The 21,101-nt window shown below is 43.0% G+C and overlaps 1 protein-coding gene across 9 annotated transcripts in view; it reads right to left on the minus strand.

The window, feature by feature from the left end:
- Window positions 1-12,100, minus strand: part of ZNF280D (zinc finger protein 280D) — a 155,985-nt gene extending 143,885 nt beyond the window's left edge. For all 9 annotated transcript variants that reach the window (XM_059714702.1, XM_059714705.1, XM_059714704.1 and 6 more), the window contains exon 1: window positions 12,038-12,100. In XM_059714702.1, coding sequence (XP_059570685.1) covers window positions 12,038-12,072 — 35 coding nt within the window. In that variant the 5' untranslated portion in view covers window positions 12,073-12,100. The remainder of the gene's footprint in view (window positions 1-12,037) is intronic.
- Between the last annotated feature and the right edge of the window lie 9,001 nt (window positions 12,101-21,101).

The following is a 21,101-nucleotide window of genomic DNA, read 5'->3' on the forward strand; positions in this document are numbered from 1 at the left end:
CTGAGCAGGTTCTAACAATATCTTTTTTTTACCTCTGTGGCACACTTCTTGTGCACAAAGTTTTGCTCCTTCATGGAAATGGGACCTCATGGTCCAGCTGTCCTGTGACCCAAAGACAGGTGCTGATCACAACACACCATAGTTGCTTCTGTGCTCCAACCTTCTGGGAACTCTAGCATACAGAATACCTCTAGAAAGGCAAGTCATAGTTTAAACAAATAAGATATACTTTACCCAAGACATTTAAAAATTAATTGCTCCTTACTTTAGGAAGCACAACGAATGTACATAGCCAGATAAAATGGAAGAACATTCACAAACTTCCCTGCCCTACTTTCCTGATGACTGTGTTTGTGGAGTTTAAGTTAGTCTTCCAGGACAGATCTTCTCAAACTTTTTCCATTCATGGTCCACAGACAGTTACTACAGATCATGTGCCTTCAGTTAACAAGGGGTAGGGGCCATACCACAACTCAGCTGCTACACAGTAACTGCCTTTGTTCCCACTCTTACCTATAGGATCATAGGAAAGTAGTGTTAGAAGGGATCCCAAGAGGTTATCTACTCCAGCCCCCTGCTCAAAGCAGGAGCATCCCTTACTATGCCATCCCAACCAAGTGTCTGTCCACCCTGCTCATGAAAACTCCCAAGGATGGAGATTCCACAACTTCTCTAGGTAGCCTGTTCCAATGCTTGACCACCCTCATAGTCAGGAAATTCCTTCTCATATCCAGCCTAATGCAATTCCTCTGCTGTAGCTTGAGGCTATTGCTCCTAGTCCTATCCACTACAACCATAGAGAAAAGCCCATCTCCATCCTCTCTCTAACTGCCTTTCAGGTATTTGAAGTCTTATCAAATCCCCACTGTGTCTTCTCTTCAGGCTAAATAAGAGTTCTTTCAACCTTTCCTCATAAGTCTTACTGGCCCAGACCCATAATATTTTTTGTGGTTCTGCGCTGAACTCTTTCCAAATTGCTTACATCTTTTTTGAAGTGCGGGCTCCAAAACTGGACACAGAACTCCGGGTGACACCTCACAAGTGCTGCATGGAATGAAAGAATCACTTCCCTTGATTTGCATGTGACACTTATATTAATACAACCAAGCATGCTCTTGTTTTGTTTTGTTGTTTGAAACAAGAGCAAACTGTTGGCTCATCCTGCTTATGATCTACTGCAGGTGTTCTCAACCTTTTTCTTTTTGAGGTCCCCGCCACCCCCCCACACCCTGAGCATGCTATAAAAACTACACAGCCCACCTGTGTCACAACAACTGCCTGGCTCCCCAGCCCTGCCCACATGGCCCCAGGTGCAGCAGGTGGGGCTTAGCAGAGGGGAGCCCTGAAGTCCTACTCACCTTAGCAGCAGCAGCAGCAGCGTGGAGGCTTTCCTGCCTACCCTTAGTGCTGCCTGCAAGATGGAGGCTGTAGGGCCAGATGAGACCGGCTTGCCCCCACCCCTCCTCAGGGCTCACTTCAGCCCCAGGGGACTGAGGCAGATCCTGGCAGGGCCAGGCTGGAAGGACCCCCTGAAAACTGCTTGCAGCCCCCCAGGTTGAGAACCGCTGGTCTACTGTAACCCCCAGGTCTTTCTATGCATTACTGCAATGTAGCCATTCATTCCCAGTGTGTATTTGTGTATACATTTTTTTCCATCTGAAATGCAGGACTTTCCAATCAAGCTTATCCCCAGCTTAACACTGAATGAAACAGGAATAAGAATTTCACCCCCCAAAACAAAGGCAAGAGTACAGAAAAGCAGACTAGCTTTGTCATCAGGATGGAGCTTGCAGTTTGACAGAGTTCTAAATGTGGAACTCATAAACTGTATATACAGGTTCCCCAAACTGTTACCCACATGTCCTTCAAAAAATTCATTTAGACCACAAGACCTTCAGAAAGTAAGATCCAATGACTGATGGCTTTCAGGCTATCCGTTTGTGTATTTGCTGTGTCTCTGTACAGATCAGTTGCTCCCTCCCCACTGGCAGCACAGACAGTTCCCTTCCCATGCTGTTATTAATTCTCCCACTGGCTGATACACTTATGTGATCATAACCTCCAGTAGGGTTGACAGGATGTGTTTGGGGAGTGGATGTTGACTCAGTCAGCACTAATTAACATGGTAAATATCAGCTCAACTTGCACGGATTTGTCAGATGAACATGTACACTGGCTGCTTCCTGCCTCCTGCTTAAGTCTGGCAGGCCCACCTCCATTTTTCCGGGGTAGAGGGTTTCACACTTGTCTATTTGGTGTGGAAAGTTTAAATGGCAACCATGTGACCACCCTTCCTCTTTGTACAGCTTTCCTCTCCGCACAGCTTTCCTCTCCGCACATCTTTCCTAGACTCTTTTTTGTATTACTGATTATGCTCATCACTACTTTCCACAATGTTAGGCTTTGTCTATCTGCAACAGTTATATCACCTTAAATGTACCAGTGTACACAGAACAGTACAATCTTTCCCCCTCATTGTACAGGCATGACTAGTCATACCAGTATACAGGTTTCTTTATGCAGGTTCTGTATGTGTGAATTCTCTCTTACATACTGACCCTTTTTATACCAAAAATTCATTATATGCAAGGTACATTCACTCTTACGTGATCAGTGGTGGAGGCCCAGAATCAGCTGTTTTGTGCAGTGCATTGTGGGAATGACACACACCAAAATATAGTCTCTTGTGTGGATCTGTGCTCTTCACTCATTGTCTGTGACACGTGTTTCTGTAGTTGCCAATGCCATTATGATAGTGCCCTGTGATTGTGTGTACTGTCTGCTGTTGGTGAGTACCAAAATTGTCTTGTAGAAGTGGTAGAAATGGGTCTGGGGGTCAGTACAGTCGAGGTCTTGGAACATATCCCTATTTGTTACATTGTAAAATGGGTTCCCTTTATGCGGATTCGAGTTATGTGTCATTTTCCAGCAATGAATGTACAGCATAAAGCAAGGGAAACCTGTACATAATTTCTTCTGGTGTAACACTGCCATAAAGGAAGAGATCCCATTCACCTTATGGGAAACTAATGTTATAGTCACTTATAAACTGACTGAAGAACATGTAAATTTTGAAGGAAGCACTTTTAGTTACTTTGATAGTTATGATGCCAAGAAGTTCTTAGGATGCTCATTTAAATAAGAGTGCTTCTGCTATTCCTGAATTTATTAGGAAAATGTTTTGAACTCAACTATTTACTTGTGACTTGTGCTGGAAATAAATCAAGAATATTTTCATTAATATTAACTGTAATGGGCTAATAGTTTCCCATTTCACTTGTTTTCATAATGCATTTTTTCTTGTATGTTTTCCTATATTTACCTTTTTAATTTATTTTAAAAGTATATAAGTATTTTATGAGAACAGATTAATTCCTATACATGCGTCTGCCATGGAAATGGATATAATTGCAAAGAAATAACTACAAACCAAAATCACTCCTTATTTCATGGCACTACAGTAAAGAAAAAAGGAAGGAAGCATACAATAGGTCAAAACATATATCCTAAAATATTTATATGGAATTAGATAAACCAAAATGGAAAAGAGACTTTCTATTTCTAAATAAAGGCCTGACTTGTATTTAAAGCACAGATTTGGGAAGCTTAATGCCTCCCCACAATGGCCTCTGTCCTCACACATGGAATAAAAACTCTCCAGACTGACCAGAGGATTTAAATATATTCAGGTTGTGCTTGATTGAGTGAGCACAGGTCAGAGTCCAGCCCTTCGGCATGCACTCCCTATCGAAACATCCAGTTAAAGAACTGCTAGGCAAAAGATGATTTTGACAGTCATGGTGTAAAAGTGGTTTCTAGACAGGGAGGACCAAAACTAGATATATAATAGGCCCATATGAAGCGGCTAGTATTCACTTCGGATTCTGCCCATTCAGGGGACAGTGATTCAATCTGGTGATTTGAATCACTGTCCTGAGTCGATTCAGCTGAATCTTATTTGGAGATTCAGCTGCAGCAGCCGAATCTCTGAATCGCCCAGGCCCATCCCCTGCCTGCTCTCCCAACACGGCAATGGCTGCCCTGCCTGCCCCAGCTCCCAGCACTTTGAGAAGAAAAAAAAAGCCTTGTGCTGGGTGATGCCCAGTGGCATGTGTGTGGGGGGGTAATCCCTGCTTCCCCCCCACTGCCCCATGCTATGTGGGGGGCTCTGCACAAGTCGCCCGACCTCCACCTGCTGTCTTAGTCCCCCCATGGCTGCCCCACTCACCCCAGTTCTGGCCCTTTAAGAAAAAAAAAACAACCCCCAAACCCCTGCACTCACTGGCTCCTGCCCAGCAGGGAGTGATCCCCACTGCCCCGTGCTGCATGAGGGGCTCTGCATGAGCCCCCTGAAGCCCCGAGGTTGGTGCAGGAGCTGGTGAATCCAGGGGTCTTGGGGGGCTTTTTTTCTTGGAGCTAGGGTGGGCGAGGCAGCCGGGGGGGGCGGGGGCAGAGGCTGAGACAGTGGGGGAGGGGGACTCATGGCAGATCCCCCCATGCAGCGTGGGGCAGTGGGGATAGCCCCCCCACCTGGCAGCAGCTGGTGAGTTGGGGCTTTTTTTTAAAGCACTGGGAGCTGGGGCAGGTGGGGCAGCCATGGGGGGGGGAGGGGGCTGGGACAGTGGGCAGGAGTCAGGGGGCTCATGGCAGAGCCCTCCACACACCATGGGGCAGTGGTGAGCAGCAGGGATCACCCCCCTGCCCGACAGCACCTGGCGAGCCCAGGGTTTTTTTAAGGGGCGGGGAACTGGGGCCAGGTGGGGCAGACATTGTGGGAGATGCTAGGGGAGCAGGCAGGGAAATGGGGCCTGGTGGAGGTCCCCACAATGGTCCTATCTCACCTCTTCCAGCCCCTCGGTCCCCTGTCCCCTACTTACCGGCATAGAGTCTGGCTCCAGCTCCCTGCTGCAGCAGGCAGGGACTGCCCGAATCATCGAAGCTCTCTGAATCGATTCCCAAAAGATTCAGAGAGCTTTTTATTGGTTCCCAGATTCAATTTAGATTTGGAGATTTGGCCACCAAATCAGGCCAAATCTCCTTCAAATTGAATCAGCACCCGAAGCTTCACACAGTCCTAATATATAACTCTCCAGATCAAAAATCAATACTTACAACTGTACCCAGAAACAAACAAGAAAACCAGGACAGGTCTGGAAAAGCAAACATGAAACACTTCTGAATGCTGATCCACAATAAGTTGTGCACTACTGGATGATTATAGGTGGTATAGAACAGGGGTCGGCAACATTTTTGGGCAGAGTGCCAAAACCACCTGCAACCTCAACTTGTAAGATGTTGGTGTGCCATGAGGGCCTAATTAAGGTAATTATGAGTTAATTAGCAATGATTAACACCTAGAAAACCACAGACTAAGGAGAGGAAATGATCAATACAGACAATCAACTGCCCCAAGACAGAAACAGTCAGTTGCACAAGCACCCATGTCACAAGTTTTGCCTGTCAGCAGTCAGAGGTGCAGGGCCCCAGAACCCCGCTGCACCTATCTTCTTGACAGCTGGAAGGCTTCGTGGCCTGAGCAGGGGCCACCACCCCTGCAGTTTTCAGTCCTCTGCACCTTAATACACACAGCGTCACCCATGTCATGAGTTTTGCCTGTCAGCAGCTTGAGGTACAGTTCCCCCCAAACCCTTTCACCTATCTCCTCAACAGCTGGCAGGCTTTGTGGCCTCACCAGGGGCCACCACCCCTGCAGTTTTCACCCCCCCTGTGGTGTAACACATACGTGTGACATGAGTTTTGCTTTCAAGAAAATGGGGTGCAGTTCCCTTTGAACCCCTATACCGATCTTCTTGAAACTTGGTAGGCTTCATGCTCTCACCAGAAGCTACCACCCCTGCAAGTTTCACCCAAGTCAGACAAAAAACAACAAAGTTATAGATATTTCATTGATTCCCCATTATACCCCATGGCTGGATTTCTGAGGCGGCTCCGAAGCTTTGGAGCTGCGTCAGTTGGATCGAAGCAGGAACCCGGTCTAGAGCTCTGGATCAGATTGCTGGCATCCAAAGCGGGCAGAACTGACACCGGGTCAAATAGCTGCCTAGTGTCCCAGCCCTGGTGGGGCTGGAACATGCCCTGCCCACCCAAGTCTATAAGCATCCTCCAGAACTTGAAATCCAATGAGGCTGCTCCAGTCCCATCCCTAGTATCTGCTCTCAAGCCTTTGGTCTGTGGTGGGTGAAGCAGATGCTAGGGTCCAGTCTGGAGCAGCCTTACAGGCAAATTTGGGAGTTTAGAGCTTGCCTGCAGTCATGGGTAGGGCATACTCAGGCTCCATAGTACCCAGACATGCTGCTGTTGCAATGTAGATAAGCCCTAAATGTCTTCCAGAACTGCATTAAGCAGTGTGACTAATATCTACCATATATGAAAGAATGGCTATAGGAAACGGAACCATGTTATGTCCCAATGCTGCAGTCTCCTCTGGAAGAGCCCCCCCAAGAAGTATATGCAGGGACTGAGGATGCTAGAAATGTTCAGTAAAGGGGGTGAGGATCAGCACCATGACTTTAGTGCATCCAAGGACTTTCAATATAGGCTGGAGAACAGGGTTTGAAATACAGAAGGGTTCAGGGGGGCCTGAGAGCCTCCCAAAAGTCCCCCCTAGCATAAAAGATGAAAGCCCCCAGCCCACCCCATGCCTTTCCAAGCATGTCAGGTGGTGGCTCCTTCTGGCAGCCACCACCGCAACCCCCACCCCCAAGAGTCTGAGTGTAATTTGAACCCTGCTGGACAAGGAGGGAGGGCAGAAATACCACTGCCATAGTTCTGCAACTGTGCTATTAGATCAGTTGTGAGGTTGATTCCAGAGGGATTGGGAGCCAGCTGCAATATTATGCCAGCAATACTGATAAATAACAAATGTGACAAGCGCTGGTGATGTACAATAAAACTATTCCAAGGCCACTGGGCAAATGCAGGCTGCTGATAAACCCAAGAAACAAGAGGCATTTTCACTTGAAATTTATAGTAATTGACACATAGGAGTGCCACCCATTGCTAGGTACCAGAGCAATATAAGCCATGGATTTGATCACACTACAACACTAAAATATCCTTAACATGAGAGAGAAGGGAAAACAGTCACTGTGAGTTCTGTCCAGCATTCTAACAGAAGGTACGAACCTAACTCACTTCAAGAAGGACAAGATGAGGTTTGAAATAGATCCCTATATGCCCATGAGATTACTATGACCAAGAGGTGAATCAGGAGGGTGGAATCAGTAAGGAACTGGCAAGCCTACAAGGTAGCAGCAGCACCGACTGGATCAGCCACCTAGCAGTAGTAAGAAAACCTTCAGGCAAATTGAAACTCTAAATTGACCCAGAACCACTAAAGAGAAGCCACTGCCCATTGGTACAATTAGACCTATCAAAGACAAAAAGTATTAATTGTTTGTGATGTCAAGAATGGATTTTGACATACTGAGCAAGATGAGCCATTGAGCCACCTGACAACCTTCACCACACTTTTTAACCAGTAGTGGATATGAATGTCTGTGAACATCAGTCTGGTCTCAGAACTGATGTAGTGTAAATGAACCAGACACCAGAGACTTGTAGACATCAAAACTGCAGTTGATGACAAGTCATGGCAGGAGAGGCAGAGTTAAAGGAAGAAGCAATCCAGAGCAATGATACCAATCTGTGACAAGTTCTGAATAGAAAGTGCCAGGAGCAGAACATAGGCTGAATGAAGCTGAGGAGCACCAATGTCTCCTACTTTGTAAATGATTGGAACCACACGGTCAGACTGGACTTCTCTAAATTCTGGGGTGAGGTGGGCACACTTGAAGGGAGAGAGAGGCTGCAACTAGATTTAGACAGACTACAAAAGTGGGCAGATGAGAATAGGATGGGGTTCAACGTAGATAAATGCAGAGTGCTGCACCTTGGGAGAAGGAATCCACAGCATACATACAGGCTGGGGAGTTCCCTTCTTGAAAGCACAGAGGCGGAAAGGGATCCTGGAGTCATTATTGACTCCAAGATGAACATGAGCCGCCAATGCCAGACCGCAGCCAGCAAGGCCAGCCATACCTTGTCATGCATCCAAAGGTGCATCTCAAGCTGGTCCAGAGAGGTGATACTCCCCCTCTATGCAACATTGGTCAGGCCGCAATTGGAGTACTGCGTCCAGTACTGGGCGCCGCACTTTAGAAGGGATGTGGCCAGCCTGGAGAGGGTTCAGAGGAGGGCTACCCATTTGGTGAGAGGGCAGCAGGAGAGACTGAGGGACCTGAACCTGTTCAGCCTTGGCAAGAGGAGGCTGAGGGAGAACCTAGTGGCTGCCTACAAACTCTTCAGGGGAGATCATCAGCAAATAGGAAGAGTCCTCTTCTCCCCAGCACCACCTAGGGTGACGAGGAACAATGATAATAAGCTGATGGAGAATAGGTTTAGGTTAGAGATCAGGAGGCAATATTTTACACCTAGGGTGGCCAGAATCTGGAACCAACTTCCTAGGGAAGTGGCCCTCGCCCCTACCTTGGGTAAATTAAAAAAGAGGATAGATAATCACCTGTCTGGGGTCTTGTGAACCCAGCATTCGTTCCTGCCTGTGGCAGGGGGTCAGGCTAGATGATCTGTTCAAGTCCCTCCTGACCCTAGCTACTATGAAACTATAAAGACTCAGGCAAGAAGAGTAATCAGGAAACTGAAGGTATGTGTTTTAGCATACTTAACACAATGCTCAGACAATAGGGCTCAGTAAGTTGCAGCAGAATTCAAACAATTCAGCTCCACAAGGGAACCTTCATTACAAGATGTCTTTTGGGCACCCACAAAGCAATGGAAAGGCAGAGCTGGCAGGAAAAACATTCAAAAGACTGATGGCAAAGGTGAAACAAACAGGAAGGGATCCCTGCCTGGCAATACTGGAGTTATTTTATGTAGCTAGAACCTTTCATTTAAAAATGTAATTATAATTACTGAAGAACCACCATAGGACTAGAAAAACAGTATGAAAACACAAAGATTACTATTTAACCTGCATTGCTTCTATTCCATAATAAAACAGCCGGATATTAATACCAGCTGCTGACCCTACTTATTGCTACCTCCCCTCCAAAAAAAAAATCATTAAAACAATGAGTTAAGAAACTCTTAAGTAAAAAGGAGACATTTCTAAGAAGTCTGATGTACAAAGGGGATTGTCTCAAGGGATGTTCTAAAATTAGGTAGTTTCAAAAAGCAAGCACTAATCATACTACAAAATACTAGTGCAAGTCAGCCAAACCCCTCACTAGTGAAAAAGGCATGCATCTACAGACACGATAATACATGGTAAAAGACACTGAAAACAAAGAATTAGAATCAGGGCAAAAGGGGGAAGCAGTTTGTGCCTCCCCTCTGCAGCAGCTTTTGAGGCAGTGTAGCTCCTAAACCCAGATCAAAGGAGTCCTGTTAGTGGTGCCCCTTTTATAATGGCCCTGTGGGCCACTGCAAGAGTGTAAAATGCCTCGGGGACAGATTGACCCATGCTACAGTCCATTCTCTCCAACCTCTGGCCAATGCAGTCCCCTTTCTTGCGGTCCCTGATCTTACCTGGTACAAAGGATCAAAAAGCAACATGGAATATAACCTTTAAACATTAACACTGGAAACACCAACAGATATTTTAAATGTCCTAGTCCAAACATGGCACTGATTTATCCTTCTTGCAACTCGCAGGGTTTCACAAGCAAAAACTCATGAGAAAACATAGCCAAGACCTGAAATTTTGCAGACCACACCCTTACTAAAAAGCACAAACTTAGTGCCTTCAATAACCTGCTGCTGCACTGGTTGACTGCTGCTACTCATAGCTCTTTAGGGCTCTTTTAATATGTGCATAAATGTGTAACAACCAGACAAAGCTGGCTTTAGGGGTAAATAAACAAGACAAATGCTCAAAACCCCACTATGTTAGGTTACTGCAAGTGATCCACTATGGGGGGGAAGAAGGACAAGCCCATATGTGGGTTGCCTCTTAAGACTCAGAGAGGGGCCTAGGCAGGGCTGCCTCTGCTGCCATAAAAGTCAGTCATCTGTTTCAGAATATTAGAACTAGTACTTATTAGATCAGCGATTCTCAACCAAGTCGCCATGGCACACTGGGGTACCTTGAAATGCTTTCAAGGGTGCCATGCAATGTTAGCATTGTTAGGTATGCAAACATGATTTATAAGCTAAGCCCAAGGGCCACGTCCAGATGAGTGCTGCCATGTGGTATGTGGTGGTGCAGACCCACCTGCGGCACCACATACTTCACGTTTAGTTGTTCTCTGTACGACAAGGGAGCAGCACGGAGGGGTTTTTTTTGACCCCTGGACATACAGGGAAAAAAGCAGAGCAGTGCATGCAGGGGCAGCGTACACTGCTCAAAAGTGGAGCCAGGCTAGTTTCAGCCACGCTGCAGCTGCTGGCCAGGCTCCGCATGGCAGAATCATTGCTGCTGCAGCCCCAGGAGGTCCCCAGGGCCCCAGGTAAGGCTGCTGTGGCCAGCCCAGTGCTGGCCCCAGCCTCCCGTACCCCACCCTGGGTAACTTGCCGCATGCCAGATTGCACGTCACAGGTGTTTCCCAGGGCCAACTAGCAGTGGCACAGGGTGCGCTGCTTGCTAGTTGTCCCAGTGGAACCAAATGTCCATGCCACATGTGCATGCAGCCAAAGATTTCAAATAGAAATCTACAGTTGTGGTTTTTCTGAGATCTTTGCAACAAAGTATTGCTCTATTATTTTTCTGCAGCTAAAAAATGGGTGAAGGCTAAAAGCTGGCTTTTTCCAAGGGGTATTGACTCTAAAGAGATTCAAAACTAGTGACTTTGTGTCAGATCTTTTGATTGATCCAATCACCTTCTACAGTTGAAAAAAGTTATAGATTAAGTCCAAAGTACTGCAGTAGGCTCTACTACCAGGCCAGCTTTGTTTTCATCACATAGAACATGAATGGCATTCAGTATGCAAGAAACAGCATGAATATAGATTCAGGGAAGCAAATAAGCAAGTGTTTAAGAATCTGCTTACATCCTAATAAAACAACACTATGTTACCAGAAAAGCCTCAGTTAAAGTCCCAAAGTAGATTCTATTATAAACCCATTTTCATTGATCCATATCTTTAAAAACTTCTCCTTTAGTGTTAATATGACATGCTTAGGCCTCACTATTTTAATCTGTTTCATGGGGGCATGGGAATGTGTCTAGGCAGAACTCTGCAGGACTAGGGTCTTTGTTTCAGTTTAAATGAATCTGAGGGCTGGCTACTTTTTTGCATGAGTGGCTGCATCTTACTGGGGCTCAGAATCAACCAATGCTAGGTGCATGGGGGGCATCAGGAAAAAGGTAATTTATTTAACCATTACTTCCTTCTAGTGGGGCGCTACCAGCAGCAGGCAAGCTACAGGTGACAAACCATACAGTAAGCCCAGATCAGACCCATCTTCCTCTAGGGAAGCAATAGCTACCCTGTCTCTATCCAGAACAATATTCCTGCAATGGGCTTACCTTGCTCCAGGGAGGCTTTGGCAGATGTTTGTCTCAAACAATTCTTAGTCTCATTCAGGCCTCTTACAAACAGAGCAAACTTAAAGTCTGTCCTCCTTCCCACTCTACAGCTAACTGAACGGTGTTCTACCCTTTAACCCATCCCTCCCCATCTGATACCTACTTCAGGTGTAGCATCCATTGTAGGCCTAGATTTAGGTCCAGTGTGACAGTGCTGGGAATATCAAACTCACAATAGCACATTAACCCTTTCCTGTCCTGCATGGAACTTGCAAACCCCCCAGAGAGGCAAGAGATGAATTCCAAGAATGTGAACAATCTCTAACAATAATAGTAAAATACAAACAAGCAATAGTTTATGCTAAATGTCTACAATATTTCAGATCTTTTTAATGCTACAGTTGTCCACTCCATAAAAAAAAATATTTACGAAGGAAATGTCTGGGGGTTTCCTTTTGAGTTGTTTAATACAGAGCCAAGTTTCACATGCTAAGAAATAAGCATTTTAATGTAATTTTAGACACGCTTACCTTGTACTGTCTTCCAGTTCAAGCTTAACAACCATAAATCCTTAAGTTATTTGAAAAACACAGCTGCAACAAAAAGAGAGACAAATTGGTTTCACTGAACAAAAAGAAATACAGTAATATCTGTTTCTCTGTTAACAGATAGACTGTAGTAACTATATTTAATATAGAGCTATAGCATGTTTCATAATGTTCTAACAACATCACATAGATAATATAACCATGGAGACTGTTAGCTATTTAAAACTACTTAGTATTCTTAAATAGAATCTGTCACAGAAAAGTTTTATGGAGAGGGATTTGCCAGAGAAAATTAAGTTTAATTTAAGATCATTGGATACAAATGCTAATAATAAGTCTTGCTTACACAGCTAATAGGGATTATAGTTTGATAATTTGTAATATTACACAAAATGTTTAATAGTGATTTTATTGTCAAGAACAACATACTAAATACATGTCTCATAAAGTTTAAAGGAGAACATGAAGAAATTTCAAGGCATAGTCTCTTTAAAATATCTTAAATGAGGGTACAATAATGATGCTTTAGTCAGAAGGATGTTTGTTGTATGTACAGCATAATCCTGTATGTTATATCACTTAGGACTTTTCTAACAACTTTTATCAGAGAATTTATAAACAGCATACAATACGTATATTGCTGTTGCCTAACTGTTACACAACCAGTTGCATTATAATGGACATTCGGTCTTCTTATATCCAGCTTTGTATATGGTATATTTAGCTGTACAAACTATTTTACAAGATGCAGGTATAGGGAGAGAGTACAGTGTGTGGGAGTGAGAGACAGCACTTCCAGATACTAACTTTAAAGGAAAATTTAAGCTAGGGCTGAAGGAAAGGCAAGCTACCAGACATCATGGTCTTGTCCCCACAAGCGGGAACATGCATTCCCTGGGAACCCAGTGGCATATCAGTAAATTAAACTTCTATATTAAATAGAACAAATTATATATATATATATATATATATATATATATATATATATATTTTTTTTTTTTTTTCTATTCAACATAGAAGCTAATTTACTGCTTTGTTTCAGTTATGCTGTTCTTGTTTTAGGCAAATATATTCCAAGGGGGCAACTCAAGTAGAATCAAGCCTCTCCTAATATAGAATTATATATGGCATATATATATTGGGAGAGGCTTGATTCTAGTTTTTATTTCATTGAGGCCTACATCTGACATGTTCACACTCTTTTTAGGACCTGCAGCTCAGATGTGGTCATGTTTGTTGCATTGACTCATGTTGTAAGATGTAATTAGTGCCAACCAAACACAGGAGAACTGGAAGCATATGTATACCCACTATAGAGGTTAGATGCAAATAAATGAGAGACCACACTGTATAAAACCAAGCAGAGTATACTTGACCACTAGACCAATGATAAATGTCATTCACTGTTATATAACAAAACATATATAATTACTCTTTGTTGCTTTTTAATTAGAGGGCAAACAGTTAAAATTGTGTTACATCACATGCTAGCTAGGATGCACCAAACATTTGGAAAGTGCTTAGTTGTTACTACTGACTATCTGGGCCTTTTCTTAAAGCATTTCTATATATGGAGCAAAGACTATCACATCAGATGATACAAAGTACCTCACTAAGCACACATACAGGATTGCTGAAGTCATCCATCCTTGTGACATATGTATGTCGGTTGTAAAAAAAGTAAAGAATTTGTGAAGACACTAGTAAACTAAGTACAATACAGTTGATAGCATTTATCTCCTTGGAAACTATAACTGTCTCTGTCTTTCTACAGAAAAAAACCAACAGATTTGTCTACACTTAAGTCACCCATGAAACCATACTTATGTTCAAACTCAAGTGATCAAGCAGCTCTAAGAATAATAAAAAATTTATGTGGTCACTCCCTGCAGTTCTTAGTCAGGACCCCCTTAAATTTAGGATTCTGTTCCCACAAGCTCTCTGCAGACTAAACACTGGAGTTACTCTTCTACAGACAGATATCTTGCAGAATTGGCCCTTTATATTTACCTATGAGAAATGATTTTACAAATGTTAAAAATAAATTATTAACATCAATAGCAAAATAATTCTAGCAATATTAGTTACTAAAAACACGATGGACCAAATAACTGGACAAATAAGCACTAAGCAAAAACCTGTTACATTACAATTTAAAATACAGGGCCGTGTATGTATCCAATATAAAGATTCCTGTTTGTTTCCTCCACAACTGTGATTTCCCTCTCTGGGCTTTTACATAATTTACCAATCATCTCCAGAACACATAGTAAAATGGTCAGCTGACTACATCAAAGGCCTAATCCTGCTCCCACAGAAGTCAATGATAGGATCACTGCTTAGTTTGAATTCACTATGCCTGCATAGGGAGGGCTATTTGAAATTGACTGGCACCAGCTGTAGTGAGATTTCAACTGCAATATTTTAAACAGGAAAAATGTTAATTGTAGGTTATGTTGCTTTTTCTGTAATGAAGAAAAAACTCTGCATCTGGTGCCTTGAAACCAGGGAATCAAGAAATATATTAAAACGGTTTATATTAAATCAGTTGTTAGAATCGGGGCTCAGATAGCCACAATCCAAAAACTTTGGCAATAACTGGCAATCTTGTGGCACTCCTATCAAAAATGTCAAAGGTTAAATGCGCTACAAAGTTAATCACTTACATTTTCGTCTAGAGAGATGGCACAACCAGCATAGAGCTGAGGTATTCTGGAAGGGAGAAGCATGCATTGATACTGTATTTCAAAAGTGTGATAGGAAACATCAAAAATATAAGGAATATGTAGCTCTGGGACCAAAGCTATCTGTCGTAAATGAAGTACATCTGAGTGTTATATAACTTTAGGAGCTGTAGCACAAGTTCCCATCACTTAACAAGCACAGGTAGAACTTTGTCCAGCACCATCAGATCTTCTGATTGCTTTTACGCCTCTCACACATTCTTTATCTTGGTGGTATTAACCTCCCATCCATTCCTAATTTAATAAAAATTATGGATATGATAGTCGATCATTTTGTCAGTTACCAGGCAAGAGGACTAAAATTAAATTAAACAGATAGTATAAGCTGCTATAACATGGGTGCTTAATTGGTTGGATAATTATGCTCAAAGACTAGTTGTCAGTGGCTAACTGTCAGACAGGGAGACAGCAACAAGTGCCTTTCCCCACGGGTCTGTCCTAAACTTAATCATGCTCAATACCTTTAATAAATTGACCCATAAAAAGAAGCTGAGCGGAACAGAAGATACGTTAGAAGACAGGATCAAGATTCAAAACACCCTTGAAAAAGTTATCTGAAATAAATAGGGTGCAATTCTACAAGTGAAAGTGAAAGTATTATACTTAGGGAGGAACAAATCAAATGCATGAAGACAACATGGGGAATGACTGATAAGGCTACAGTACTACAGAAAAAGCATCTGAAGGCTATAAAAGACCAGAAGCTGAATATGAGTAGACAATGTAATATTTCTACAAAATATTGGGGTGTGTTGACAGGAATGTCTTATGTAAGGCATGGGGAATGGTTCTTTCATTCTGTTCAGCACTGCTAAGGCCTGATAGGAAGTCCTGCAAGGACAAATTGGAGAAAGTCCAGAGGAGAGCAATAACAATTCTTACAGGTCTAGAAAACATTTGGTTGTAGATTCTGCACCACCAGAAGTTTTTAAGAGCAGGTTGAACAATTATTTCTCTGGAAAGGCTTAGACAGGGATGAGGTTGGACTGACTGACCTCTAAGGGTCCTTCCAGCCCTATTTTCCTAGCATTCTAATTCTCAAAGGCTGTTGGCCATGAAAATCATAGTCAGAAATATAAAAGGATTTAAGAAGTTAAGGGCTCATTATTACTGATTTTTAAACTAAGCTCCCCCTTTGAAATCAGTGTATTTTCAAACAAATTTTGGAAGCCCCTGACATAAACTTGTGTGCAGTCACTTATTTCTGTTTAAGATCTTCACGTTTTGGTGTAGCTTAAACATGTTCCTAATGGACTTAAACTAAACTGAAAAAGTCTAGTACTGTATGAACAAAATAAAATGTGCACACGGACTTCAGCTCCGCTTCAAAATCTCACCTTCATTTGATCTGGTACAAATGTATCAAGTCCATTCCTCAAGTTACAACCACAGGGCAAAAGTGGTCCATCTGTAATCTACTGGGATGTTCTGGGCCCCCTACCTGGCCATCTTAGACTGATGTCTCTGGCCATTCTGCAGAGATAAGGAAAGCAGGATACAGAACCGGAGAAAGATTGTACGGGTTGGAGAGAAGTATGTTGCCCTAAAAGTGGGGTAAATAAGTGACAAATGAAATGGCCCCAGCTACGAAAAGCCAGCGGGGCCTTCTTCTGAACACATTGAAAAGCAGTTATGCTTGCCACAATCCTACCCCATGACACCTGAAACCAAATCGCGAGGCTCTGCAAAAATGAGGCTGTGAAGCCACACGGCCACTTAGCGTATGACTCTCGCAGAATCCGGTTCCTTTGTGAACCCGGGGATAGCGCACAGGAGCCGGGCAGAGGAGCTCATCCCCAGAGCCTCCCTCAGCCTCCAGCGCCGACACCAGGCGAGGGGGAGCATCCACCACAGCGAGGTCCCGGCTTGGAGCCCTCAGCGGCTAGAGCAGGCGGCCGGGCCAGGCTCCGCAGGACGCGGGCTGCTGAGGGCCTCAGCGACCCCGCCTGCCTGCTGCCCTCTCGCTGGCGGCGGCGGAAGGACAGATCATCCTGGCTGCTCCCACCAGCCCTGGGCAGTCTGCCGGGCTGGCAGGGTTAATGGGGAACTTTCTGCAGGCGCCACCCCGCCGGGGCCGGGGCTGGTGCGCGGCTCGGGAGCTCGCGCACAACTTTCAGCGTCGCCAATTGTCCGGCCCCGCGGCAGCCCTCCGGGGCCGGGGCCGGGGCCGGGGCCGGGCCGGGGAGGGCGCTCGGGGCCGCGGGCGGCGCTGCTGCTCCGGCCTCGGGTCTGCGCACATCTGTCAGCCCAAGGCTGCCGGGCGTCAGAGGAACAGGCTCTTTAGCAGAAACGTTCAGTTTAATAGCAACAGTAATAAGAATAACGATAAATACTACTACTCCTTACTTATTATTATTCGTCAGAAAGATATTTCCAATTCAAAGCGTCTTAAATAACACGTGGTCCACCGAGGCGGCAGCTGACTTCACACCCACACCTGTTTTCCCTGGGGGGTGGGAAAGGGGAGAAAAGGAAAAGAAATGCATATGTTTCAAAAGACACTGGCTATGCAGAGACTTGGTCAAGGCACCTTTCAGTTTGAGGCAAATGTTGGACATTTCTTTAAAAAAATGTCTGATGCAAATAGCATTATGAATAACGTTAGGAATCTAGTTATGACTCGAGACCTAGATGGGGGTGTTTGTGTGTGTAAGCACTATGAAATCCATCGGGGGACTTGCATGAGTGAGTTAACAGGCCGGGGTAAGGATACTTTTGGGTGTTTGCTATCAGGAAGACTAAGACCACCCTAAATGCCTTTTTAGAGCCTTATCCAAAATCAGCCAAATGAAGAGGACTCTTTTTTCCCGCTGACTGTAACAAGCCGTGGCTCAGGTGTCCTGCAGAACATTTAGCAGTAAATGCAATTGTCTTTTCCATTCTGCTTGCTAGGACTGAGGATTTACCTTGTGTTGACCAAAAGTTTGTCAGAACCTGTACAAACTAGTCCCAGGGATGGCTTGGCAGTAGATGTGGGAATTTGCTTGTGATCAAAAGAACAATTCATGGTGGGTAGTTTGCTGTTAGTAATATTTTATCAAGGTTGGGGCATGTGCTGAAAAATGAAATTTACCCTGGGTAAATAATTTGCATTGATGCCAGGGTTTGTACAATAGTATGACTAACTGGGGATTGTCTGCTGGAAATTCACTCAAGCCAGTTTTCTCGTGTGTTTGTATGGAGAGAACCAGTAGGATTTGATACTTTATTTGGATAGGAGTGGAAGAGTTAAAGTACTGAGTGCAAATTTAAGAATAAATAAACCAGAAGGAGACATACAGACTTTTAGTCATTTTATTCACACAGGCATAATACATTAAATAATAATATGGAATACATTTACTTGCATCTCTGAATACATAACAGCTGTTCTGCTTTATCACATTCTATTCCTTTAAGGATGGGTTGGTGTACTGTGCATGCAGCCTGTCAGAGGAGTGTATGAACACTCTCCATTTTTAGGGTTCTGTGATCAGGTGATTTAGCTTTTAAAATTCCCTTCTTTCAAGTCCTCCATGGGTCAGATTTGTAATATCTTTACCATTTGATCCTATGAACCCGGCTGACTTCCTGCCCTTTGGGCAGGGGGCTGGACTCAATGATCTTCCAAGGTCCCTTCCAGCCCTAATGTCTATGAAATCTATGAAATCTATGAAATTTGCAGGCAGCTGGATACATCAGTGGTTGACTCAGTTTCACATCACATTTCTTGCCACAACTCATGGGGTCTTTATTCATCTGCATGGCTTTGGTTCTCATTTATACTGATAACAGTGTTGCCTTTTTTCTACTTTTTTGGATGACATTATCCACCATGTCTGCCAGTGTTTAAAAGATTTTATTTAATTATGTGTCAGAATTATATATTAGCATTATTGTGTGCTAACATTATTGTGTGACAATGAGCTAAGCCAAGTCACAGAATAACTTGAAAACTGGATTTAGCATGTGTAAACTTCCATTCACTCTGGTTGCGAAAGAGACAGTCCTCTGTGATACAAGTCCAGGTCTATATTTGGTTACATCTTCAATTTAGGTTGTCCTGAGAAAGTCATCTATCTACTGGCAGTGCACTGGCCTTGATCCATGTAGAAATTATTCAGGAGGGTCCACAGGCAACACAGCAGATCAAAACCTGGCTTTTAAATGGTGGGATATTCAACAAGAAAGAATTTGTCACTGGTAATTGAACCTATTATCTCTGCCTGCAAGATTATGCTGAGAAGTTATGGAGTGGCAAAGCTAACCTGAGGATGTGTGGGATTCGATCCAAATGTAAGGGAGGCCAGGTGAGCTTTGCTGCCTTTTTGGCTGAACCACCTTCATGCCAAATGTGCAGTGGAATGATCTTAATACTGCCAGCCAGGACAGAGGTTTGCCTTAGACTCCCTGATGTGATGTGCATAGTTGCATTGAGCTGTACATCAGCCAACCATGTGGATGAATGGGCCCAGACTGAAGCACATTATTTGGGTGCTGAGTGACAGAGGGTGAGGACACATCTCTGATGACTGACAATGTTAGATTCCCAGGTAGATCCAGCAAGTTGCTGAGTGGACTATTATAAGTCTTAATTTTTAATTTTTATAGTTTCGTTGCTTGTTCCTAGGGTCATCATTCTATTGTTGAATCTCATTTCCATGCCAATACTTCCACTCTGCCTGATGTTGTTATGAACTTGAAAGATATGGCTACTTTTGCTCAGCTTTTATTTAAACAAAAAACAAAACAAAAACAACCAGAACTAATAAGCCAAAGCTAATTGACTGTACTGGTAGCCAAGATGCTGGTTATTTATTCATTATACATTTTGACTGTTGTAGTGATTTATTGATCATTCTACTTGCCTCATCTATCACTGCCTCCCATCTATTCAGAATGCAATGGCACATTTGATTTTGTTCATTTCCTTCAAATCTGATAGTGTTTCTCCTTTTAATCAGGTACCAAAGCTACTCATCAAGATGATGATAAGTTAACATTTATTACTGGTGTTAAAAGTACTTTGTGGTTTAGTTCTTCTATGTGTAATTTGATTTGTCTGTATAACCTGCACATAGTCTCTGTAAGATCTTTTGCTTTTGTTCTACTATCTGTGGCCTTTATATCTAGATGAAGTGACTTCTTGCATCTGACCCCAACCTGGCGGAATTATTTTTGTAAAAGAGTAGAGAAGACAAATACTAAGAAGTCAAGAGAAAGGAGAAAGAAAAAAAATTATTTTAAAACACATTTAAATGTTATTTCTCTGAGATATTATTATACGTGATTAAAAAATTTAGGATGGGATAATTTTCCTTATATTAACAAAATAAAGTGCCAAATAGGAATAGATAGCATCAAATTATTTATGTGAATTATTGCTTGAATATATATTATTGTATTATAACATAAACAACATAACATCAGAATGTAAAATATAACAATAGAAGCAATGTTATTGCTTTAAATAAATGGAAGATATGTTGTACTGTTAATTTTCTGTGACACTAATAGAAGATAAAAGAATTAATGCCAATTATAATCCTACGTAGAGTTCATATATAGTACATATTTTGTGTGTGTATTTTCATACACGTGTATACACTATATCTTTTACTGTGGAGTCACATAAATTTTTCATATTCCTCTCTGTTTTTAGTTTATTAAAATGACTCTTGTTATGCTGCATTACTCTATGCTGAAGAACCTTATGAAAGAGAAATATAAGTGCTATAATCCTAGGCTTTAGGACAGGAAGGATTAAGGCTTGATGAAGTGAATTAGTTGAATTCCCTGCCCGCCTTACCTCCCCCACCGCCCCTTATTTGGAGACCACAAAAGTTTGTAGCTACTGTATAACCTCATAAGAAAGGAAATGCTTTGAAGTCCAAGGCATTTGGGCAGTCTAGACTGTGTTTAATCTTAATGGGGAAGCCTGAAAATGTAGTTTATCTCTTTAAATTGTCCCTTTTGTTGTTTTAAGATAGAAGCTCATATTCAGAAGTAGAGCAAACTGAAAGAGCACTTGGGATTCAAGTTTGGACCTTTGTGATCATACAAGAGTACCATCATAGAAGATGCAACATTTTTTAAACTCATCCTTTCTTCTCAATATCCTCTCTGTACTTCACTTCCCTGGGCAATTCCATTGTTCTCACTGTCACTCAGTTGTACTCTGCCGCTATCATTTTTTTTTTTGCTGTTCTTCCTTCTCCTATCCAGGATGTCAGAATACTTAGCTGTTTTTTCTTACACATTATTTTCAGAATTCACTCCTTTCTCACCATCCTTTCCATCAAACCTTTAGCCAATGTCTTGCC

The sequence above is a fragment of the Alligator mississippiensis genome, chromosome 11 (genome assembly GCF_030867095.1).
Source record: "Alligator mississippiensis isolate rAllMis1 chromosome 11, rAllMis1, whole genome shotgun sequence".
Classification (NCBI taxonomy): domain Eukaryota; kingdom Metazoa; phylum Chordata; order Crocodylia; family Alligatoridae; genus Alligator; species Alligator mississippiensis.